This window comes from Rhinoderma darwinii, chromosome 3, assembly GCF_050947455.1.
Source record: "Rhinoderma darwinii isolate aRhiDar2 chromosome 3, aRhiDar2.hap1, whole genome shotgun sequence".
Taxonomy (NCBI): domain Eukaryota; kingdom Metazoa; phylum Chordata; class Amphibia; order Anura; family Rhinodermatidae; genus Rhinoderma; species Rhinoderma darwinii.
The window spans coordinates 48,040,299-48,066,582 of NC_134689.1; the positions used below are offsets into that span (position 1 = coordinate 48,040,299).

Consider the following 26,284-nt stretch of genomic DNA (forward strand, 5'->3'; position numbering starts at 1 on the left):
TTGGACGCTCATCCAACCTGAATGGCACAGCACCAGACCGTTTTGTGATGATATGAATAAGTGTAAGTGCAAGCACGTTGTCGCCATTTTTATGTTAGTATCTGTGAGTGCAGTTGCACATGCGTTAAATATATAGTTCTTCCATATTTTATTGGCCCGGTTTGGATTAATAGAGCCCTGTATGATGGCACTGGTAATGTCACAGTGTGAGATTGTCGCACTCTGTCCTTTTTGGTGCACATCTGGCATGTGTGCTATCGAAACCTACTGGTGGAGGCAAGACAGTGTCAGGTCAAGGAAATCCTGGGCTACTACATGTATATTTCCTGTCAATTGATAGGTTTAGGGGCTATAGAACAGGTTGAAAAGTATGATCACTTTTTCTATATTTTCCCCTTTTTGATGTGTGCAATCTACAGCTCAGTCTCTTGTTGCAGGTACATGTAAGTATTTTGTAGGCAGAAAAAGCCTAAAGATAGTGAAAGAAGTCCCTCAACCAAATGGATCTACTCTGTTAATAACAGTCAAATGATTAAATTAAGTGATATTTCCTTGATGAAATGTTTGGCTTCCAGAGTATCAGACAGATCAATGAGCGAATTAAACAACTAAGTAAGTGGCGAAGGAAGCAATCTATCAATATGTAACAGGTTTGTCTTCTCGCCCTAGATCTCACCAACTGTTTAGAAGTACTCTATGTGCTCGCAGAAACATTGGACCAGTAAATCTGACAAATTTGCATACTTATTTTCTACCTAGGCCCATGTGGGCATACAATTGTACGTCCTATTTTTTCCAGGCATGGAACACATCTAGCATTTGATAATGAATAGATAGGATAAAATAAAACAAAAAAGAGAAAACAATAAAAATGCAGCATGAAAATAAATCCCAAGACAATTGATAGATTGTTCGGTCTATATATTAACCCCTTAGTGACCAGCCTGTTTTATTCCGTAAAGAGGCTCTGTCTCCACATTATAAGTGGCCTATCTTGTACATAATGTGATCGGCGCTGTAATGTAGATTACAGCAGTGGTTTTTGTTATTTAGAAAAACGATGATTTTTGACGGAGTTACGACCTATTTTAGCTTTATGCTAATGCCTTTCTTAATGGACAACTGGGCATGTTTTACTCTTTCACCAAGTGGGCGTTGTGGAGTGAAGTGTATGACGCTGACCAATCAGCGTCATACACTTCTCTCCATTTGTTTATTCTGCACATCGTGAACTTACTAGATCACGATGTGCAGTCACATACACACACAAACCTTACTCACGTGTCCTGACAATGAATAGACATTACCTCCAGCCTGGACGGGATGTGTATTCAGAATCTTGACACTTCGCTAACGTTTGTGGTTGATTTACAGCACAGCAGGCGTAGTCTTGCGAGATTACGCTGTAAACTGTCATTTACAACTAGACTACGCCTGCTGTGCTGTAAATCAACCACAAACGTTAGCAAAATGTCAGGATTCTGAATACATATCCCGTCCTGGCTGGAGGTAATGTCTATTAATTGTCAGGACACTTGAGTAACGTTAGTGTGTGTGTATGTGGCTGCACATAGGGATCAAGTAAGAACACTATGTGCAGAATAAATGAAGGGAGAGAAGTGTATGACGCTGATTGGTCAGCGTCATGCACATCTCCCCACAACGCCCACATGGTCAAAAAGTAAAACACGCCCAGTTGGTCATTAAGAAACTCATTAGCATAAAGCTAAAATAGGTCATAACTCTGTCAAAAATGATTGTTTTTCTAAATAAAAAAACACTGCTGTTATCTACATTACAGCGCCGATCACATTATGTACAAGATAGGCCACTTATAATGTGGTGACAGAGCCACTTTAATGACCAAGCAATTTTTTCAGTTTTTCCATCGCCGCATTTAAAGAGCTATAACTTTTTTTATTTTTCCATCGACATAGCTGTATAAGGTCTTGTTTTTTGCAGGACAAGTTGTATTTTTTATTAGCACCATTTTGGGGTACATACAATTTATCAATTTTTATTAACTTTTTTTGGGAGGTGGAATAGAAAAAAAAATAGCAAATTTGTTATTCTTTTTTGTGTCTTAAATTTATGCAGTTTACAATGTGGTATAAATAACTTTATTCAGCGGGTCATTACGATTTTGGCGATACCAGATATATATAGTTGTCACGTAGGGTTCGTGGACCCCCAAGGCCGTACGGCAGCTGGCCAACAGGGCGCAGGTCAAAGTCTATAGTTTGTATAGGGTACCTGTGGCAGCTCAGACAGTAGCAAGGCAGGCTCTGCTGGGTCTAGTCAGCGGGTTGACGTCAGGCGTAGAGTAGCAGGAGAGGCGTGGAATACAGCACAGCACGACTACAGCACAGCACTTGACCAGGATAGCATGGGATACAGGATACACTGGGAACTGGAAAACACTGGAGGACCATTTGCTTAGACAAACTAGGATACGACAAACAACGCTCAGGCACTGCAGGAAGGGGCTGGGCCCTTCTTATAGTCCAGGGTGCTCATGGGCTAATTTAGCATTAAAGTCTGGTGCGTGCGCTGCCCCTTTAAGAGCGGGCACGAGCGTGCATGCGCACCCTACGGGACCCGGCTGAGTGAGTGGAAGTGAGTGCTGGCGTCTCCTAAAGAGACTGGGGCCAGCGCTCGCCGACCCATGGCTGTGGCCGTCAGGAGGTGAGTGAACCTGAAGGCCCACAGCCATGGACATGACAATAGTTTTAATTTGATTTACTACTTTTACATAGTAAAAACACTTTCAAAATTGTTTTTGCGTTTTATTTTTCTTATGACATAGCTGTATGTGGCCGTACGGCAGCTGGCCAACAGGGCGCAGCTGTATGTGGGCTTTCTTTTTGCAGAACGACTTGTAGTTTTTATTGGTACCATTTTGGAGTACATACGACTTTTTGATCACTTTTTATGAAATTTCTTTGAAAGCAGGATGAACAGAAAACAGCAACTGTGGGGGTGTCTGTGGCAGCATCTACAGAGGGCCCTGTGGCAGCATCTACAGAGGGCCCGGTGGCAGCATCTACAGAGGGCCCGGTGGCAGCATCTACAGAGGGCCCGGTGGCAGCATCTACAGAGGGCCCGGTGGCAGCATCTACAGAGGGCACGGTGGCAGCATCTACAGAGGGCACGGTGGCAGCATCTACAGAGGGCACGGTGGCAGCACCTACAGAGGGCACGGTGACAGCATCTACAGAGGGCACGGTGACAGCACCTACAGAGGGCTCGGTGGCAGCATCTACAGAGGGCACGGTGGAATCATCTACAGAGGGCACGGTGGAATCATCTACAGAGGGCACGGTGGCATCATCTACAGAGGGCACGGTGGCATCATCTACAGAGGGCACGGTGGCATCATCTACAGAGGGCACGGTGGCATCATCTAAAGGGCACGGTGGCAGTATCTACACAGGACACTGTGGCATTATCTACAGAGGGCACTGTGGCATTATCTACAGAGGGCACTGTGGCATTATCTACAGAGGGCACTGTGGCATTATCTACAGAGGGCACTGTGGCATTATCTACAGAGGGCACTTTGGCATTATCTACAGAGGGCACTGTGGCATTATCTACAGAGGGCACTGTGGCATTATCTACAGAGGGCACTGTGGCATTATCTACAGAGGGCACTGTGGCATTATCTACAGAGGGCACTGTGGCATTATCTACAGAGGGCACTGTGGCAGTATCTACAGAGGGCACTGTGGCAGTATCTACAGAGGGCACTGTGGCAGTATCTACAGAGGGCACTGTGGCACGATCTAAAAAAGGACTGCCTAATTTTGACATTTGTGGGTCTGCCAAACGCGGCCAACTGAGCTGCCGGACTGCATTTAGCGACACTTAAACTGGAAAACTGGATTGTTGAAATAAGCACGTGGAGAACTCTCGCAAATTTCCGGTAAGTTTAAACCTAGCGGTATTATTATAGTAATGTATTGTTATAGTAATTCAAATAACTAATTAACAATAATTTTGTAATGTATCAAATTTGAAAGTAATGCGGCCCGTCAACTTCACATTTTTTCTATATGTGGCCCACTTACCCGGCCGAGTTTGAGACCCCTGTGTTAGGCCATGCCTCTGGCATAGCCTACCAGGCATTCACTAAAGGCAGACGTTTATCATCGCAGGTATGCCGATGGGGTGAGAGAGGGAGCCCCCTCGCTCCAAAACTACTGAGATGCGGTGGTCGCTATTAACCGGCGCAACGGAGGGGTTAAACGGGCCGGATCGATACAGATTTCGATCCCGCCTGCTCGAGCAGGTCTGCTGTAAGCTCTCAGCTACCTCCGGTAGCTAAAAGCAGGGAGATTTTAGGCCCCATGCACGCGACTATAGATTTCGTCCATAATTACGGTCAGTATTTACGGACCCATTCATTTCTATGGCCGATGGACACATTCCATATATTCACAGAAAGGCACGTTGAAAGGCTCCGCAAAAGATAGGACATGTAAAAAACGTAAAAAATAAATTATATATATATATTTGGTATCGCCAGAATCGTACTAGTCCACAGAATAAAGTTAACAGGTCATTTATAATGCACGGTGAACGCTGTATTAAAGAAAGAAAAAAAAACACCTAAAAGACTATGCCAGAATTGCTGTTTTTTCGTCACCTTGCCTCCTAAAAAAAAAAAATTGGGAAAAAAAGTGATCAAAGAGTCGCAAGAACTACAAATAGGTACCAATAAAAACTACAGCTTGTCCGCCAAAAAACAAGCCCTCTTACAGCTCCGTAGAATGTTTTATTTTGTATAAATAGTAAAACATAAAAACGATATAAATTTGGTATCGCCATAATCATACTGACCCGCAGAATAAAGTTATCATGTACTTTATACAGAACAGTGAACGCCGCTGTAACAGCTGCCGCCTCACCTTACCTGCTGATGGCCGCAGAACTCATCCTGCCGACGTCTCCCTCCCTGGAGAAGCCAGCACTTGTGGACGTCCTGCTCTGCAGTGACCACCAGGGTGCGCGTGCGAGCGCATCTCCGGCCTTGAAGGGCAGAATTGACTAATTATCCCCAGATTACCCTGAACTATAAAAAGGGCCCTGCCCTTTCACTCCTTGCCTGAGCGTTGTTTGTATTCCTATGTTAGTCTTTCAAATGGTCCCTTAGTCGTATCCTGTTCCCAGTGTTCCCGTGCCCTGCTCAAAACCAAAAATTTCTAATAAGCATAATCAAAACTCAATAACTCCAAAATAAATTTTATGATAATCTCTATTAGTCCCAAATCAAAGGACAATACTTTGAGGGGTGCAGCTCTTTCATATCAAATTGAAAAAAAACAAACATTAAAATTAGAGAGGCCAAACAACACAGCCCATTTAAAACTTCTCAAAATCCAGAATGATAATTGGATCTGTCCACCAAAAATGCTTTATCGGGGTCTGTGACAATTTTCTGCTACAACTGGACTAGTCTGAGAATTAAATTCTCAGGACATTTTAGTGGATGGTGTGCATATAGCTGACTTTTGTAAAGATGACAATATATGAGGTATGGGGCCCTCAGATCAAATGTATTATTAACTTAAAGGCTATGCACAGCTTTGAAAGGGATTTTGTTTTATTTTTAAAAAAAAATAATAAAAAGGTCAATCAGTGTGTTTGGTTTAACGTTATAATTCGTTTCTATTAAAAAATAATTTTTACTTTTTGAAATACAGCTGCTCTGTAGGACACGCAGGACCCGCTGTCACTGAACCTTTCAGTCCCACAGACCTGACGCGAACAGGATTTTGCGAACTATACAGCTGCTCTGTATGCAGAATACAGAGCAGCTGTATCTCATAAAGCAAAAATAAATTAATAAAAACTAAATATAAAGTTCCACCAAACACACGGATTGCCCATTTTTTTAAAAAAGAAAAAAAATCCCTTTCAAAGATTTACATAGCCTTTGAGTTCTGTCGTGACAGGTGCTCTTTCTTTTTATTCACCTTGGATGACGCTCATCCCTATAATCAAAATGGCAGGTTCTCTGTCTTTACGGACTTTACTTTTTCCTTCTAAGTTATATGATTTTAACAACCTCCCTGGCGAACCATTACCTTAAACAGACGAAAGAGGCCTGGGGAGTAGAACAAAGTTGAGTCTGCAATTACGTATTCATTTCAGGTGTATTTACTGGAAGTAAAGATCGAACTGTAGACCTGCATGGCTGTATTCAAAAATAGCCTCCAAATAGAAATAAAATACAAAGCATTTTACATGATAAAAAAAAATTCACTCACAGTACAAAACCAGCATCAGTCGGAGAAAACGTTACTTGAAGCTGCCTACATAAATTGACTGTACTCCTCCTACATACTTAATTTACTGTAAGCAGAGGAACAAAAAACATGCCTTAAGGCTAAGCACACTGACTACAGAATATTGTGACAATACACTTGAAAACTAACAAGTTGATACACGATTGCCAGTAGGAACAAATAATCCTCAGTGACTACTTAAAATTTTAATATTTGCTACAAATAAATGCCGGCCTGCATGAGCCAACAGTCTGAGAGCAGTCAACATGATTGAGGCTAAAAGGGCCATTTACACTTGGTCAATTACCATCACGATTCACTCGCCTCCGAGCAATTGCAACAGTAATTAACCTGTGTAGATGCAGGAAAAGACCAACGATAACTATCTGTGAATGGACAAGCTGCGTGTAGCGACATTGTCACAAGGCATTGTTGCCAAGCAGGAGAGACGTTGCTACACAACATTGGCGCAGCTGCGGGATTGTAAAGATGGAAGTGTGGGTAGCCTGTATATGGTCAAAAGGAATGCACACGTAAGAGACTGTATTGCCTACACAAGTGCATATTTCTTCCATTAACTTTCATTATAAAAAAAATAAATAAAAAGAAAAGTAGGATCCAGACGTAAACCTGCCAAATGTATGCCAAAAAGATACTCGATTGACACGTGTGAACAGTAAAAGACTATGGCTGCGTTACAGTATAAACCTGCAAACGTTTTTGGTATATAGATGTACAGTATGTGCCTGAAAGTCGCAGAACCTTAGGCTGGATTCAGTGTTTTTGCTGCATTTTTGTGCCGCTTTTAATTTCGTTTTTTCATGCAGTCTTAAGTACGGCCAGATGTTATATTAAAATCTATAGTAAAATATCAAATGCACTACACCCAACTGCAATTTGGTTTGTGGCAATTTTGTGGTCAGTGGCGTATTTTTCCAAACGCAGCATGCTCTGGGTATGGCATTTTCTTCAGGCGTTTTTCTCATAAGCTTCTCTATAGGGCGCCATAAAAAAAAAACATAAAATGACACCAAATGAAAAACGCAACAAAAAAAAATGACAAAACAAAAATCTATTGTTACATTTAAAAAATGCTATCGTTTTTAGAAATGTACATTTGATGCAGTTTAAACTGCCAGAACAATTCTGTCTGTGAAGGAGGCCCAAGAAGGAATGTATTAGGCCATATTCACGTAAAAGGATTTTCATACAGATTTCAGCACAAAATCTGCGGGAAACCTGCCCACAAGCCGTGTACCATTGATTTCACATCGCAGAAAAACACATGTCACTTTGTGATCTGGAAACTATGGCGGGTACTAATGGAATAGAACTAATCTGCCTGCGCATAAGTGACAGATAAAACTGCCAATCCGGGGCAGAAATTCAAGGGTCAACCTCAGATTTCCGCAGCAGACTCTGGCAAATCTGCTATGGATTTTTTAGACAGAAAAATACGTCTTGCAAACACAGCCTTAAAGAGAACCTGTCAGCAGCATTTCACCCATTAAACAAGCAATACCTGGTGGAAATGGGTGAAAAATAATTTTTATGGAACCTATAATTATCTCCTAAAGTCGGCTCTGTGCTTTTAATATTGTGCTTTTGAGTGTTCCGCTGCCGTACACGAACGAGCAGAAGAGTAATTTCTTCATTCGAAAAGAGCTTCACTCCTCAAGCCTTTCCAAGTTTACCCCGGCTCCTTACCTTTGACTGATAGCTCCTCGCCTCCCCCAGCACACACGAAATCCTGCGCTTGCGCATCGATGTTCTGGAGCGTGCACACAACAGGACACCATAGCAGCGCATGCGCAGTAACTAAACCTGAGGCCCGGATGAAGCAGAGAAGGGTATTGGACCATACATGACAGGCGCATGCGCGCCATCTCAGATGAGATTTGGAAATCAGGGCGGGCCAGTTTTCGGTGGTGGGCGGGCATAAGTAGAGGAATGAACGAGACTGCGGGATTATTACTATAAAAGGCGCAAAATGTTTGTAGACTGGTAATTACGGGCGGGGGAGTAATTTAGGAGAGGGGATAATGGCAATGAACTTTTGACAGCAGAGGCCAGCGAGGGGTGAGTAGAGTTCAATAAGTGAAATGCTGGTGACAGGTTCCCTTTAAGTTGACAAATAAAAACCATAAACAAACCTCTGACGGTTTCTTCTCCTTCTGTCTGATCCAGGTGTTTTTTGTGGTTGGTGTTTTGGAACTTCTTGAGCAGGATGTTGTGTGACCTACAGTAAAGAAAACAAGCATTAAATACCCTGAAGAAATATGTGCTAATTTTAAGTCAAGACGATACTCACCTGTTAAATCCCAGTCCCCTTTCACGCTTTACCGGTGATGCTCCTGTGATCCTCCATTGGCCTTTTTGTTTAGCCGGAATAGCACATAATCAATGCAGCCATGTAAACCAGGACGGTGGGGGGATTACGGTAGCATCGATGCGGAAGCGGCAGGGAAATTAACAGGCAAGTACCGTCTTTTTTTGTTATTTTATCAGATATGCTGCAAATAGATTTTCTTGTAACAGACCCCTTCACTTTTTTCACATTTGGTTATGTTGGGGGCCTTGTGCTAAAAAAAAAATATATATATATATTTTTTTCCCCCCCCCCAGTCATTCTGCACTTAATACCCCATAATGACAAAGTAAAAATAGAATTTTAGAAATTTTTGCTAATTAAAAACTCAAATTTCGCATGGATATAATTATTCAAAACCCTTTGCTATGGCACTCAAAATTTAGGTCTGGGGGCCGTCGATTTCTCTAGATCTTTGAAATGTTTATACACATTGATTGGAGTCCACCTGTGGTAAATTCATTTGACTGGACAGGATTTGGTAAGACACACCCGTCTATATAAGGTTTTACAGCTGACAATGCATATCAGAGCAAAAATCAAGCCATGAGGAGGAAAGAACTGCCTGCAGACCTCAGAGACAGGATTGTGTGGAGGCACAGATCTGGAGAAGGGTACAAAAACATTTCTGCTGCACTGAAAGTTCTCAAGAGCACAGTGGCCTCCATAATTTTTTAATGGAAGAAGTGTGGAACAACCAGGACTCGTAGAGCTGGCCACCCCACCAAACTAAGTAATCGGGGGGGAAGGGCATTGGTAAGAGAGTTGCCCAAGCACCCAACAGTCACTATGGCTGAGAGCCAAAATTCCTGTATGCAGATGGTAGAAACTTTCAGAAGGTCAACCATCACCGCACAATTCCACCAATCTGGGCTTAATGGCTGAGTGGCCAAAATGCAGCCTCTCCTCAGTAAAAAAAGACATGAACGCCCATCTGGAGCTTGCAAAAAAAGCACCTAAAGGACTCTCAGGCGGTGAGAAACAACAATCTGTGGTCTGATGAAACCAAGATTGAACTTTTTGGCCCCAATTATAGGCGTCATGTCTGGAGAAAACCAGGTACTGCTCATCACCTGCCCAATACCATCCCTACAGTGAGGCATGATGGTGGCAGCATCATGTTGTGGGGGTGTTTTTCAGTGGCTGGGACAGGGAGACTGGTCAGGGTTGAGGGAAAGATGAATGGAGAAAAGTACAAAAATATTCTTAATGAAAATCTGATCCGAGTGCTCTGGACCTCAGACTGGGACGAAGGTTAACCTTCAAACATGAAAATGACCCTAAGCACACAGCCAAGACAACACAACAAGTTGGCTTAGAGTCAACTCAGTGAATGTACTTAAGTGGACCAGCCAGAGCAGACTTGAACCCAATCGAACATTTATGGAGAGACCTGAAAATGTCTGTCCACTGACGGTCCCCATCCAACATGACAGAGCTTGAAGGGATCTGCAGAGAAGAATGCCAGAAAATCCCCAAATCCAGGTGTGCAAACCTTGTGGCATCATACCCAAGAAGACTGGAGGCTTTTATCGCTGCCAAAGGTACTTAAGTCCTGAGTAAAGGGTCTGAATACTTAGGTCAATGCAATATTTTAGTTTTTCATTTTCAATAAATTAGCAAAGTTCAGTTTTCACTTGGGGAAGTATTTTAGCACAAGGCCTCAACATAACATTAGGTGAAAAAATTTAAAGGGTCTGAAGACTTTCCGAATGCATTGTGTGTATACACACAGTACTGTGCAAAATTTTTAGGGAGTTGTGGAAAAATGGTGCAAAGTAAGAATGCTTTAAAAAATAAAACGGTTCGTTTTTTTTTAGCTATTAACAAAACGCAAAGTGAATGAACAGAAGAGAAATCTAAATCAAAAATCAATATTTGGTGTGACCAAAACAGCATAAATTGCAGGTAGGTTGTTCCAAACATCTTGGAGGACCACAGATCTTCTGTGAATGTAGGCTTCCTCAAATCCTTCATTCTCTTTGTGTAATTCCAGACAGACTTGATGATGTTGAGATCAAGGCTCTGTGGGGACCATATTATCACTTCCAGGGCTCCTTGTTCTTCTTTACTCTGAATATAGTTCTTAATGCCATTGGCTGTATGTTTGGGGTCATTGTACTGCTGCAGAATAAATTTGGAGCCAATCAGACGCCTCCCTGATGGTATTGAATTATGGATAAGTATCTCCCTGTATTTCTCAGCATTGACTACACCATTAATCCCCAACTCCATTTGCTGAAATGCAGCCTCAAACTTTCAAGGAACCTCCACCATGCTTCACTTTTGCCTGCAGACACTAATTACTGTACCACTCTTCAGCTTTTCGGCGATCAAACTGCCTTCTTATACAGCCAAATTTTGACTCATCGGTCCAGAGCACCTGCTGCTATTTTTCTTCACCCCAGTTTCTATTTTCTAGTGCATAGTTGAGTCGCTTGGCCTTGTTTCCAAGTCAAAGGTATGCCGTTTTGGCCGCAATTCTTCCATGAAGACCACTTCTAGCCAGATTTCTCTGAACAGTAGATGGGTATACCTGGGTCCCACTGGTTTCTGCCAGTTCTGTGCTGATGGCACTGCTGGACATCTTCTAATTTAGAAAGGAAGAATGAGGAGTCTTTGATCTGCCGCAATTCGTGGTCGGCCAAGGAAACTGTGTCTATGGTTGTCAACATTGCCCGTTCCTTTGGACTTCTTCAAAAATGCTTGAACAGCACATCTTGAAATCCCAGTCTGCTTTGAAATCTTTGCCTGGTAGAAACCTTGCTGATGCAGTAGAACTACCTTGTGTCTTGTTGTTGTGATCAGTCTTGCCGTGGTGAAACGGTCTTCCACAACCTCACCTTTGTAGCAGTGTTTGGCTGTTCCTGACCCAGTTTTAAGCCTCCTACAGAGAGGTTTCTGTTAAAGTTAATGAATGGGTTTCAACCTACATATGAAAATGTAAAACATATAAAACAAACCAAACAAGTAGAAAGAGAGATCTTTCATAAGCAAAAGGCTGCACATATGTAGAAATGAATTACCAAAAACAAAAAGAATGATTATCATCTGTTTGGTATAATTGGTTAATCATACACCTGTCTATAATCCTGCAAAATCCATGACTTTGTGCAAGTATAGCTAGGAGAATTGATGTGGTTTTGAAGGCAAAGGGTGGCCACAACAAATATTGATTTGATTTAGACTTCTCTTCTGTTCATTTCATTAGCATTACGTTGATTAAAAAACAAACAAAAAAAACACACACTATATATATATATATATATATATACACACACACACACACACACACACTCACACATACACACAATCATTATTTGTACTTGATGCCCTATATGTACTGTATGTTGTTTTTCTCTATGATAAGCTTTTTTGTTTTAGATCATTTGTGAGCATATGGTATTAAATACTAATAAAATCACGTCCCAGTTCAGTTTAAAAAGCCAGTGTCCTCTACCGCTGATATCCAATGGTCTCCTATCAAGTCTCATATCACTACTGGGACCTCTAATCGAGGAGATAAGCACCAAATAACTTAAGGGGGTTTTACACTATGAGAGGGCTGATTTCCCCTGTAACTGGGGCTGCTGTGCAGCTCCAGTTACATTGGAAAAGCATGGTGTAAAAGAAAGAAAAAAAAAATTTAAGTCCCCCAAAGGTCTTTTTTGACCTTTGAGGGACAGATCATAGTAATAAAAAAATAGTAAAGTAAAGTGAAATTTATTTTTTAAAAATAAATACACATAAAATACCCACGCCAAAAATTACCCTAATATAGACAAGTAATATATTAAAATTTACGGTAGACAATGACGATCACAAATAAAAGGTCTATTTTAGGATAAAACTATGTTATTACCAAAAAAAATAGCTGAAACTTAAAAAAGCTTATTTTTTTACTATTATTTTCAAACTTTATGAATAAAAATTCTAAAATAGCAAAAAGGATGTATATAAAAACGATTAAAAAAAGAAACCTGCATTGTCTACAGAAAAAACATCGCAAAAAATCATGTCGTTAGCTCAACAAATAATAAAGTTATAGCCATTTAACTAACGCGTGCTAAAAATGGCTAAACGGTGTCTTTTCTTGAAGGCTCAAAATAGCCCAGTCCTGAACTGGTTAAGTTTGACTGCACTCATTACATTTTCCCTCTCTATTTTTGAGTGTGCAAGGGACTCCCAAATCAGACTGGTAAATCTGGTTTCTTATATATAGTGTGTTACTACAGGAATTTTTATTGTTTACTGCCATTTAACCCCTTCCCGTCATAAACAACTTTCAGATTTTAATTTTTCCTCCCCACATTCCAGAAGCCATAACTTCTTTATTTTACCATCGATATAGTACTATGAGGGCCTGATTTTTGCGGGACGAGTTGGAGTTTTTCGTAGCACCATTTATTATGCCGTATAATGTACTAGGAAACTGGGAAAAAATTATTTGTGGGGTAGAAAATGAAGAAAACAGCGATTCTTCCATGGTTTTTTGCGCACCGTTTTTACGGAATTCACTGTGCAATTAAAACACATGTTAACTTTATTCTATGGGGCAATACGATTATGGCGATACCAAATATATATCGTTTTTTCTATATTTTACTACTTTTACATGTAAAAACCGAAGTGTAAAAAAGAACATTTATTTTGCTTCGCCAAATTCCGAGAGCCATAAGTTTTTTATTTTTCCGTTGATTAAGTGGTATGAGGGCTTATTTTTTGCGGGATTAGCTGTAGTTTTTAATAATACCATTTTGGTGCACATGCGATGGTTTGATCACTTTTATTTAATTTTTTTTGTGGGAGATTAGGTGACCAAAAAATAGAGATTCTGGCGTTTACAATTTTTTATTTTTTTTACGGCGTTCACCGTGCGGGTTAAATAATGATATATTGTAATAGTTCAGACTTTTACGGACGCAGCGATACCAATTATGTTTATTTATTTATTTTTTTACTATGCTCTAGGGGGAAAATGGGAGTTTTTTGAAGTTTTAATTTATTTTATTTTTTTTACACAAAAAAAACAAACACTTTATTTAACACATTTTTACTTTTTTTTATTAGTCCCCATAGGGGACTTCAACCAGCGATCGTTATATCGCTTGCACGATATACTGCAATACTAATGTATTGCAGTATATCGTGATTCTGACAGGCATCTATTAAGCCCTGCCGGAGGCGGACCTGGGGGCGTTCATTAAGCCCCCAGGCAGCCATAGCAACCATCGCCCCCCACACGATTGCGTTGCGGGGGGGGCGCGATGAGCTGTTAGAGGGGGTTGCCCCCCTCTTTCTGACAATTTAAATGCTGCGGTCGGTATTGACCGCAGCATTTAACGAGTTAAACTAGAGGGATCGCGCTCGAGCGCGATGCCGCTAGTTACTCTGAAATGTCGGCTGTAACATACAGCCGACACCAGCATCGTATGGAGCGAGTTCACTCCATGAGCCCGCTCCATACTTCCTCTACCCGACTTTGGCGTATGGATACGTCAAATGTCGGGAAGGGGTTAAGGACAGATACCTTTTCTACTATTTCGCACCACTAAATTGGAGTTTGCCCTGTTTGTATATCTCTGTGAAACCTTATTATCTTGTGGGGGATTGCTCTCCTGTGATGTCCTTCAAGGGGTATTAAATGGTTTCAGCAAATTAACGTTAATTTTTGTATAATGAAAAGTTATATAATTTTCCTGAATACTTTTTGCATCAATTCCTCACGATTTTCAAGATTGTGTTATTTACTGCTGGTGGATAAAAATCTGTCCTGGTCATCGGACGATCAAACCAGGTAAACCGCTCCTTAGAATTCCAGTACAGTTATCAGAGATCTGGCTTGCAATGAGCCAAGTCCCTGTGCGCACATCACATGGCCATGACCAATATTTATCCACTGGAAGTAAACCGGTATCTACTGACTGACTGCAAGCAGAGATCTTGAAAACCGCGAGGAATTGATACAAAAGTATATAGGAAAATTTCATACATTTTTATTATTAAACATCCCTAGATATTTGTAATTAATTGTGTGTGTGTGCGCGCGTGTGCGTGTACAGTTGAAGTCATAAGTTTACATACACCTTAGCCGTGAAACATTTTTTTTTTTCCACAATTCCTAACATTAATCCTAGTACACATTCCCATTCTTGGGTCAGTTACAATTACTACTGTATTTAAAAAATGTGAAATATCAGAATAATACTAGAGACAATGATTTATTTCAGCTTTTATTTCTTTCATCACATTGCCAGTGTCTCAGACGTTTACATACACCGAATTGACTGTGCCTTCAAAAATCTTGGGAAGTTCCAGAAAACAATGGCATGGCTTTAGAAGCTTCTGATAGGCTAATTCACATAATTTAACCCCTTCGGGCCCGAGCCATTTTTTGATATTTAATTTTCGTTTTTCACTCCCCACCTTCCAAGAGCCGTAACATTTTTATTTCTCTATGAATAGAGTGTTGTGAGGGCTTATTTTTTGCAGGAGGCGTTGTAGTTTCTATTGGTACCATTTAAAGTTCCAAGCAATGTACTGGGAAACTGGGAAAAAAATTTGCGGGCTGAAATTAGAAAAAAAAGTGAGTCCTCCATTGTTTTTTGGGTTTCAATTTTACAGCTTTCACTGTGCGGTAAAAACGACAACTTAAACTTTATTCAGTGGCTCAATACAATCACGGTGGTACCAAATTGATATAGTTTTTTTCTATTTTATCACTTTAAAATAAAAGAAACTTTTTGTTAAAAAAACAAACTTGTATGTTTCATTACATTCCGAGAGCCATAACTTTTTTTATTTTTTGGTCGATTGAACGGTGTGAGGGCTTGTTTTTTGCAGGACGAGCTGCCGTTTTTAAATCGGTACCATTTTTTTTGGTACATACAGCTTTTTGATCCCTTTGTGTTGCATTCTTTTTCAGAGTGAAGTTGACCAAAAAACAGAGATTTTGTAGTTTTCATTTTATGGCGTTCACCATGCGCGTTTAATAACGCTATATTGTAATAGTTCAGACTTTTACGGACGCAGCGATACCAATTTTGTTTATTTTTTTAGATTTTTTAATTACTTTAGGGGAAAAATGGGAAGAGGGTTTTTTTTTAACTTAGGGCTTAAAAGAGGCAGAGTGAAGGCAGTCCTGGGGGCCTTCATCAGGCCCCTGGGCTGCCTTGACAACCATAAGAACCCCCCGATCGCATTGTGGGGGCACCGATGAGCTGTCAGAGGGAGCCGTCCCCCTCTATTTAACGTCTCAAATACTGCGGTCCGAATTGATTTGAGGGGTTAAATGTCCAGGAACAGCGCGATCGCTGTTCCTGGCCATTAGTCCCGGGGGTTCCGCTGTAAAACACAGCTGACACCCGCTGCATATGGAGCGAGCTCAGCACATGAGCGCGCTCCAAACATCACCCCCCGCACCAGGACATAATGGCACGTCGTGGTGCGCGAAGGGGTTAAGATTATTTGGAGGTGTACCTGTGACAGTATTTTAAGGTCTACCTTTAAGACCTTCTTGCCTCTTTTCTTGACATGGGAAGATCAAAGAAAATCGGCCAAGACGTCAGAAGATGAACTGTGGACCTCCATAAGTCTGGTACATCCTTGGAAGCAATTTCCAAGCACCTGTTCATACGATAATATACAAGTTTAAACACCATGGGTCCACGCCACATCATACCGTGCAGGAAGGAGAAGCTTTCTTTCTCAGAGAGGTGAAGTCCTATATCGACATGACCTTAAAGGGAACCTGTCACCAGCATTTCACCTATTGAACTTTACTTCTCCCTCGCTGGCCGCTGCTATAAAAAGTTCATTGCCGTTATCCCCGCTCCTAAACTCCTCTTCCGACTGTAAATATCGGTCTGCAAACGTTTTGCGCCTTTTATCGTAATTATGCGGTGTCCCTTTGTGCGCACACTCCAAAAGAGGACATTAATGCACAAGCGCAGGATTTTGTGTGCTGGGGGAAGGCGAGGAGCTGTCAATCAAAAGTAAGGAGGCGAAGTAACCTTGGAAAGACTTGAGGAATGAAGATATGACACTTTCCAAACGAAGATTTGACTCTTTTCTGCTCATTAGCATACGGTGTGGGAACACTAAAAAGCTAAATAGTAAAGCTACAGAGCCGACTAAGAAGATAATTATAGGTTATATAGAAATGATTTTTCACCCACTACAACCTGGTATTGCTGGTTTAATAGGTGAAATGCTGGTGACAGGTTCCCTTTAAAGACCTCTCATGCAAGGAAGAAGCCGCTGCTCCAAAACGGCAATAAAAAAGTAAGGTTACAGTTGCAACTGCACATGGGAACAAAGGGATCTTAGTTTTTGGAGAAACGTCCTCTGGTTTGATGAAACAAAAATGGGACTGTTTGGCCATAATAACCATCGTTATGCATGAAGGAAACAAGGGGCAGCTTGCAAGACAAAGAACGTCATCCCAAACGTGAAAAACTGGGGTGTCAGCAATTCACTAAATAGATGGCATTATAAGGAAGTAAAATGATGTGGATACTACATCCCAAGACATCAGCCAGGAGGTTAAAGCTTGGTCATAAATGGGTCTTCCAAATGGACAATGACCATAAGCATACTTAGATGTTGAGGTAAAATGGCTTAGGTAATTGAGTGGCCATCGCAAATCCCTGACCTCTAAACCATAAAAAAAATTATGGGCAGAACTGAAAAAGTGTCTGCGAGCAAGGAGGCTTACAAACCTGGTTTATACTAGTTCTGTCAAGGGGAATGGGCCAAAATTCCAGCAACAGTTGTGAGACGCATGTGGAAAGCGACCCAAAACGTGTAACCCAAGTTACCAAATGTAAAGCCAATGCTACTGTCACGGCCGTGGGTAATGTGGACCCAATGGACCGCTCTGCCACAGCGGATTAGCAGCTGGCCAAATGAATACAGTAACAGTCACTTGGATGAGAGTACCTAAATAGCTGGTTTAACGGAAGCTGGCTTGTGCCGGATAATGGACACGGACACTGTAGTCGTCACGGACACTGGAGTGGTCAGGGACACAGGACTTAACACGGATACTGAACTCCGGAAGATGCTATGGAACCTTTGCAGACTAAAACAGGGTTAGACACAACATTGCCCAGTCAATGAGTAAGTGGGCAGAGTTCCTTTTAAATTCAAGGGTGTGCTAGGATTGGTTGGGGCAATATTCCTGGTGCATGCGCTACTCCCCGGTCTTAAAGTGCCAGCACGCGCAACAGCAATATTGCCCCAAACCTATCCTAGCACACCCTGGGCTTTAAAAGGAACCCTACGGGCACAGGCCGGAGCAGAGCGTGCTGGCGTCGCTGGGGAATGAGACGCTGGCGGAGGTTCAAAACTCTACGGTCGTGGCTGCCAGTAATAGGGGGATGCTGGCCTTACAGTACCCCCCCCCCCCCCGTTAGGTCCAGAGCGTTTAAGGAACTACTTGATGAGAGCTGGGGCATCAACATTTTCTTCAGGCTCCCAAGACCTTTCATCAGGTCCAAAACCCTTCCAATCCACTAGGTACTACTTTCTTGTAGTCCAGGATCTCCTTGACCTCAAAGACATCAGAGGAACCGCTGGAAGCAGTTGCAGAGCCAGGAGACTTACTGTACTGATTGAGGACCACAGGACACATTGAAGGGATTGAGAATCTTGAGAGTAGGAGGTAGACGTAGCTTGTATGACACAGGGTTAATCTGTCGCAGGATTTCAAAGGGACCAACAAACCTAGGAGCGAATTTGTAGGAAGGAATTTTCAGACGAATATTTTTGTAAGATAACCAGAACTTAAAGAGGCTCTGTCACCAGATTATAAATGCTCTATCTCCTACATAATCTGATTGGTGCTGTAATGTAGTTTACATTTGTAGATTACAGCAGTGGTTTTTATTTTGAAAAACGATCATTTTTGAGCAAGCTATGAGCTAGTTTAGATTTATGCTAATGAGTTTCTCAATGGACAACTGGGCGTGTTTTTACTTTTTACCAACTGGGTGTTGTACAGAGAAGTGTATGAGGCTGACCAATCAGTGACTAATCAGTGTCCTACACTTCTCATTGTTCCAGCCCAGCATGATCCACAACACAGTGTGATTGTGCAGTGAAAGAAGCTGGGCTGGAACAATGAGAAATGTAGGACACTGATTGGTCAGCCTCATACACTTCTCTGTACAACACCCAGTTGGTAAAAAGTAAAAACACGCCCAGTTGTCCATTGAGAAACTCATTAGCATAAATCTAAACTAGCTCATAACTTGCTCAAAAATGATCGTTTTTCAAAATAAAAACCACTGCTGTTATCTACATTACAGCGCCGATCAGATTATGTAGGAGATAGGGCACTTATAATCTGGTGACAGAGCCTCTTTAATCTCCTTGTTCCTGCCCATCATGAGTTTCTAATGATTGAAAGGGCTCACAGGTCATTGAGGCCCAAACCAAAACCCACTGACCCTCTGCGAGACGTCATTTGTAGAATTCGGAACTTTCGTATAAAGGACTGCATCATCCAAACTAGTAGATCTTCCGATGTTTTGCTGTATGAAAATAACCAAATCTACATTTTCCAAGACGTCGCATCCCCAACCCTGAACAAAAGGAGACTACTCAAACCCTTCACAATGGCCTTACAACAAAGACAATTTCAATATCGTTGGCTCTTTTCTTTTGGCATTTCCGTGTCGGCTAATGGTAGACGACTGACTGCCAGAACCTCGCTAGACATATGGGATCTCATTAGCATAAATCTGAACTAGCTCATAACTTGCTAAAAAATGATCGTTTTTCAAAATAAAAACCACTGCTGTTATCTACATTACAGTGCCAATCAGATTATGTAGGAAATAGGGCATTTATAATCTGGTGACAGAGCCTCTTTAACGCCGGGAAGAAACTGAGGAGACCTTCTCTTCCTATCGGCATACTTCTTCATGCGATTCACTGCCTGATAGATCGCAGACTTGGTTTGTCAGACCTGAAAAAAACTTTCAAAGGCAATATTAGCTGAAGGTACTTGAGATGTTGTCGGTACAGGAAGAGGGACACGTGGATGTTGGCTGTAAACAATGAAAAAAAAATGGAGAAGTAGCAGTAGACTCACTCGTGTGATTATTGTAAGAGAATTCGGCCCATGGAAGGAGATGCACCCAGTTGTCGTGTTGAATAGATACAAAATGACAAAGATCATTTTCAAGCACTTGGTTAATCCGTTCAAGTTGGCCATAGGATTGCAGGTGGTATGCTGAAGAAAAGTCCAATTTCACATTCAGAGGTTTACAGAGGGCTCTCCAGAACTTAAACGGTTAATTGCACACCCCGATTATACACGATATGGAGGGGCAATCCATGCAAATGAAAAATATGCTGAACAAATAAATTTGCCAGGTGAGGAGCTGAGGAAAGGCCAGAGGAACAAAATGTGCCATCTTGGAGAAACGATCCACCAAGACTCAGACAGTGGTACATCCAGCAGAAGGAGGAAGATCTGTAATAGTCCCTGGCAACATATTGCCATGGATTTTATCAGGGACAGGCAGAGGATGAAGTAGACCTGCAGGCTTGGAATGGGTAGCATGTTTGGGCACAGTTGGTACACAAGAAGACATAGTCCACGACATCTTTGGGCAGCATGGGCCACCAGTAGTTGCGAGAAATAAATTATGACCCCAGATAAGAATTTTCTTCTTGTCAATAGGACAAATAAAACTTTTCCCAGGAGGAATGTCTTTAATCCGCAGAGGGTTAACAGGAATAATCCTGGAAGGGTCAATGATATACTGAGGATCCTCTTCAGCCTCAAACGAACAAGACCTTGCATCAGCCTTTATATTTTCAGCAGGACGGAAATTAAGTAGGAGTTTGAATCTGGCAAAGAATAGTGAACATCTGGCTTGACGAGGGTTCAGGCGTTGTGCAGACTGTAAATAAGTGAGGCTCTTGTGATCAGTGTAGATGATAGTAGGATGAGCAGCCCCCTCTAGCAAATGCCACCACTCTTCTTAGGCTAACTTGATGGCAAGTAACTCACTGTTCCCAATGGAGTAGTTTCTTTCTGCAGCGGAAAAGAGTTTAGAGAAGAAGCCGCAGGAAACTGCCTTACCCTTGGCGTTTGTTGAAAGAGAAGTGCTCCAGCAACAATGGAAGAAGCGTCAACCTTCAACGAGAACTGCAGAGAAACATCAGGATGATGAAGAACGGAGGCAGAAGTGACGGCCCTCAAGGTTAGTGAATGCCGACTCTGCTTCAGGGGTCCAGACTTTAGCATTCACGCTCTTCTTGGTGAGAGCAGAGATAGGGGCGGAAAGTGAAGAAAAGTTTGGGATGAACTGGCGATAGAAAATTGTGAAGCCAAGAAATCTTTGTATGGCACGTGGCCACTCTAAGATGGATTTCACTTTTTCCGGATCCATCTTCGGAAACTATATAGCCCAGGAAGGGCAAGGATTTCATTTCAAATACACACTTTTCCTGGTTTAGAGTAGAGGTTATTCCCCTTAACCGCGGTAGGACTTGACGAACAAGCTTCCGGTAAATCTGAAACGTAGGTGCTAGTCTGTAGGACCTTCTTTCACGATGAACTTCCTGGGCGCACTCTTGGAACCTCCAATCGATACGTGTAGCCAGAAGGATTAGAGTATCCAAGGTAGAATGGAGATCACGACTTGCCAGTTCATCTTTACTCGCTAATCCCTGCCAGAAGATTGGCACCAAGGCCTCGTTGTTCCAAGAGAGTTTGGCTGCCAAAGTGCGGAATTGTATGGAGTACTCCCCTACCATCGACTCTCCTTGGCGGAGTGTCAGAAGTAAAGCAGCGGTAGAAACATACGACCCGGTTCTTTAAAGACTGTGCGAAGAACCGCTGTAGATTGGAAGACTCCAGCCCATCATATTCCCAGATAGGATTCGAGAATGCGAGAGCTTTGCCAGACAGTAGGGAGACACTGAAGGCAACTTTGGTTAGATCAGAAGGGAACAGATGTGAATGCAGCTGGAAGTGGATCTTGCACTGGTTGAGGAAGCTTGGACAGGTTCTTGCATCTCCATCGTAAAGAGGTTGAAGTGGCAACGAAATTCCAACGCCAGAACTGACTGGAGTTATGTCAGGTGGAGGAGTAGATGGAGCTGCAACTTGCGAGGTAGTCAGGGGACGTGTGGCCATAGAATTGACTGCTTGCAAAAGCAGATCCTGGCGTGATTGGACCAACTGGACCACTCCGTCGTAGCGAGATCACGCTGTGCTGTGTGAGTAAGTCCCACACAAACGTTACAGAAGTGTCGGGTGTGAATAGACATCGCGTGCTGGCTGGAGGCAATGTCTATTCACTCTCAAGACTCTTCAGTAAAGTTAATGTGGGTGTATGTGACAGCACAGCGTGATCTCGCGAGATCACACTGTGCTGAGTACAAATGGACATGAATGGAGAGAAGTGTATGACGCTGATTGATCAATGTCATACACTTCTCTGTACAACGCCCACTTGGTCAAAAGTTAAAAAACGCCCAGTTGGGCATTAAGAAACGAATTAGCATAAATCTAAATTTCTCATAACTTGCTCAAAAATTATCGTTTTTCAAAATAAAACACTGTTGTTATCTACATTACAGCGCCGATCAGATTATGTAGGAGACAGGGCACTTATAATCTGGTGACAGAGCCTCTTTAAGCGAATTTAAGAAATTAGAGAAATGGATTTTCCGAATTTATTCAATGGATGGTGGACTAAGCGAAACCATTCACATTTTTTAACCATCTACGCTTTTGACCTCCTATATAGTATTGTATAGACTGTGTTACCCATGCAGCCATTTTTGATATTCTTCAGCCTTCCGTACTGCATCAAATAAACTCACGCCTTCTAAAGTTTTCCTGAAGTTCCTGAGCATCCGTATCAGAAGAAGTTTGACGAAATGCAAGTTCCTTAAGATGCTGAACTTCTGTTACTGGGCCATTTAATTTTTTTAAAGTGTTTTTGTTAATTTTGCAGGGATTTGCTGAAACCAGTAAAAAAGCTTTTAGTTACAAAAGCCATGAAATTTGTGTCTTACTATCGGTGGTGTCAGAGTCATCGCTGCTGAATGAGAACTTCCTCCTCTTCTCTTCCATCTGCAAAACAAAAAGGAAAACTAGTATTATTTCTTTAGTACCAATATAGAGTAGCACTAAACTATCATACAGGTGCAAATAATAAATGGAGCAGTCACTGCGGGATTTGCCATTAGGAACAACAAGACGGTCCTGAAAAAGAGAGGTCTTAGGGATAGGACGGACTAGGTCACGTACCCTCCGCTGGTACAGCGTAATACAGATAGACCGTTGTATGTTGTAACAGATGATAGAAAAATACTTTGTTGTACGACAATCGGTAAGCTTAGAGTATTTAAGAAATGCTGACCCATCTTCGTTTCATTTACATTGGTTGATCAGAATGCTACTGCAGATCATTTAGTGCCTACAGGCTCCTAAAAAAGAAGTCCGTTACTGGGAACGATATGTGGCAGGTTTATTGCAATCAAATATTAAAATGAACACTAAATTATCAAAATAATCCAAGACAAATAATAATCTCCAAGCTGTCCAATGTAAACCACATTTTAAATTATGTATTCCCCCAATCCCCCCATCCCCCTGCTGCAGTTTTGTGCAAATGGGCGCAAAACAAATCTGGCGTGTGTGAATACGCCATTATTTTGGTGGTGGAGTTTTTCTCCCGTATTGAGATATACAGTATATTGTGTAACGATTAATAGTTTTATAATGTATGTTACGTCTGTCTTGTAAGATGGTAAATGTCTGCATCTACCAAACAACTATTGCCAGAGGATTTATTTGTCAATTATGCAATACCTTGTTACATAAAACTATGTTTATGATTTTTACAAACTTATAACAAATAAAAAACATTTTTTTTCCGAAGAGATTCTATTAAAATAAAATAAAGAAAACAGAAGCTGCAAATCAAACTACGGCATCGTAAAGAGTGTCTGCAGGTTACTTGAAAGTTTGGGGCTGTATTTCAGCAAATGGGAGTTGGGGATTTGGTCAGGATTAAAAGGAACAGTGTCATGATTTTTTTTTTTTATTAATTTATGTGTTTTTATTTAATAAAATATTATATTGACTATTTTTTCACACACAATGTTTTGTTTTTCTTACATTACTGGGGGCTGCCATGTTTTATTTCATCTGTGTATGTGTCTCTTAACGACACATACACAGATGGAATACGGCAGCCACAAGGGATAGGACGTAATGAACGGCTCTCGTTCATTGTATCCTCCGCTTCTGCTATGTCACTCTGTACTGCGCAGGCTATTATGAAGTCCGGCCACACTGCAGGTAAGGTGTGCGTGTTCCTGTGTCCCTGTCGGTGTCTGTCTGTCTCTCTCTCTCACCCTGTGTATATGTATAGCAGAGCTGTGTAAGTGTATAGTAGAGCTGTGTGTGTGTGTGTATGTGTAACGTCCGTGGTCGCTGACCACTAACTCCTTCCATCCAGTCGACGCCCTTCTCTCAAGAGATGTCTGCACATACGGCCGTCCTGCTCCACTATGACCACCAGGGTGCGCTCACGAGCTCAGTCCAGACTTAAGAAGCATGTTGGTGATTTGAGCTAATTGCTCCAGAGCACCCTGGGCTATAAGAAGGTCCCAGCCCCATCCTCCCACGCCTGAGCCTTGTTGTTGTATCCCTAGTCTGTCTTGCAAATGGCCCCCTAGTGTTTCCTGCTCCCAGTGTTTTCCTGTTCCTGTTCCTTTTCCTGTATACTGAATCTAGTGTCGTGCTTGCTGTAGCCGTGCTGTACTGTATTCTACGCCTGACCTGTCTCTCCACACCTGACGTCCACCTGCTGCCAAGTTCCTGCCTAGCCTGCCTCGCTACTATCTGAGCTGCCACAGGTACCCTATAAGAACTATAAACATTTACCTGCGTCCTGTTGGCCAGCTGCCATACCGCCAAGACGGTACGGCCCAGTGTGTCCACGAACCAGTCGTGACAGTATGTAGCAGAGCAGTGGGATTGCCTCCCACATTTACAGCAGCTGTGAGTCAGCATGCTTTACCTTATTCACCTTGCTGTAATTCTGGGAAGTGCTCCCGCTGGTGGCCAACATAGGAAAACATGTCAGATTATTATTTAATTTTTAATACATCCCACCATGTGGGGAAAAAAAAAAAAATACAGCAAAAAACAAAATAAAAATAACTTACTTTAAAAAAAAAAAATTAATTTGCGACACATTCCCTTTAAACCCTTCCCAAAGTAAACAACTTTCAGATTTTCATTTTCGTTTTTTCCTCTCCACATTCCAGCCATAGCCTCTTTATTTTTCCGTTGATATAGTACTATGAGGGCTTGATTTTTGCGGGACGAGTTGTAGTTTTTCGTAGCATCATTTATTTTGCCATATAATGTACTAGGAAATGGGAAAAAAAATATTTGTGGGGTAGAAAATGAAAAAAAAAAGCGATTCCTCCATTTTTTTTGCGCGCTGTTTTTATGGAATTCACGTTGCAATTAAAACAACATGTTAACTTTATTCTGCGGGTCAATACGATTACGGAGATACCAAATATGTATAGTTTTTTCTATATTTTACTACTTTTACAAGTAAAAACCTAAGTGTAAAAAAGAAAATTTCTTTTGCGTCGCCAAATTCCGAGAGCCATAACTTTTTTATTTTTCCATCGATTAAGTGGTATGAGGGCTTATTTTTTGCGGGATAAGCTGTAGTTTTTAATAATACCATTTTGGTGCACATGCGACGGTTTGATCATTTTTTGTGGGAGGTTAGGTGACCAAAAAATAGACATTCTGGCGTTTACAATTTTTTTTTTTTTTTACTGCGTTCACCGTGCGGGTTAAATAATGATATATTGTAATAGTTCAGACTTTTACGGACGCGGCGATACCAATTATGTATATTTATTTATTTTTTTACTATGCTCTAGGGGGAAAATGGGAAAAGGTTTTTTTTTTAACTTCATTTATTTATTTTTTAACACAAAAAAATCAACTTTATTTAACTAATTTTTACTTTTTTTTATTAGTCCCCCTAGGGGACTTCAACCAGCGATCGTTAGATCGCTTGCACGATATACTGCCATACTAATGTATTGCAGTATATCGTGATTCTGACAGGCATCTATTAAGCCAGAGGCAGGACTTAATAGGTGTACAAAGATGGCGGACCTGTGGGCCTTCATTAGGCCCCCAGGTAGCCATAGCAACCATCGCCCCCCACGATTGCGTTGTGGGGGGCACAATGAGCTGTTAGAGGGGGGTCGCCCCTCTCTCACGATTTAAATGCTGCGGTCGGCATTGTTAACTAGTTGCTCTCCATGGAACTACTGTCCCGTACTGAAAACATGATTACAGTACGGGACAGTTGTCTGGGAGCGAGGCAGGGACTCCTAGCATCGTACATAACTATGATGCTATGAGCCCGGCTTCCTGCAGTGTGTTCGGTCCGGGACTTGCGGCCAAAATACGTTCCGTCCATTACGGACGTAATGTGCTCGTGTGAATCCAGCCTAAGTCAATAGCCACAGAAGATCTGTGGTCAGTTCTCTAAGATGTTTGGAACAACCTCCATGCTGAGTTCCTTAAAAAAAACGGTGTGCAGGTATA

The 26,284-nt window shown here is 41.7% G+C and overlaps 1 protein-coding gene across 3 annotated transcripts in view; it reads right to left on the reverse strand.

Moving 5' to 3' along the window:
• The window catches only part of JADE2 (jade family PHD finger 2), a 404,193-nt gene that overhangs the window by 313,312 nt on the left and 64,597 nt on the right, over window positions 1-26,284 (reverse strand). For 2 of the 3 annotated variants that reach the window (XM_075856333.1, XM_075856332.1), the window contains exons 3-4: window positions 22,702-22,759; window positions 8,444-8,529 (exon numbers count right to left, since the gene is read on the reverse strand). In XM_075856333.1, coding sequence (XP_075712448.1) covers window positions 8,444-8,529; window positions 22,702-22,759 — 144 coding nt within the window. The remainder of the gene's footprint in view (window positions 1-8,443; window positions 8,530-22,701; window positions 22,760-26,284) is intronic. The other variant, XM_075856334.1, reaches the window with a different exon arrangement.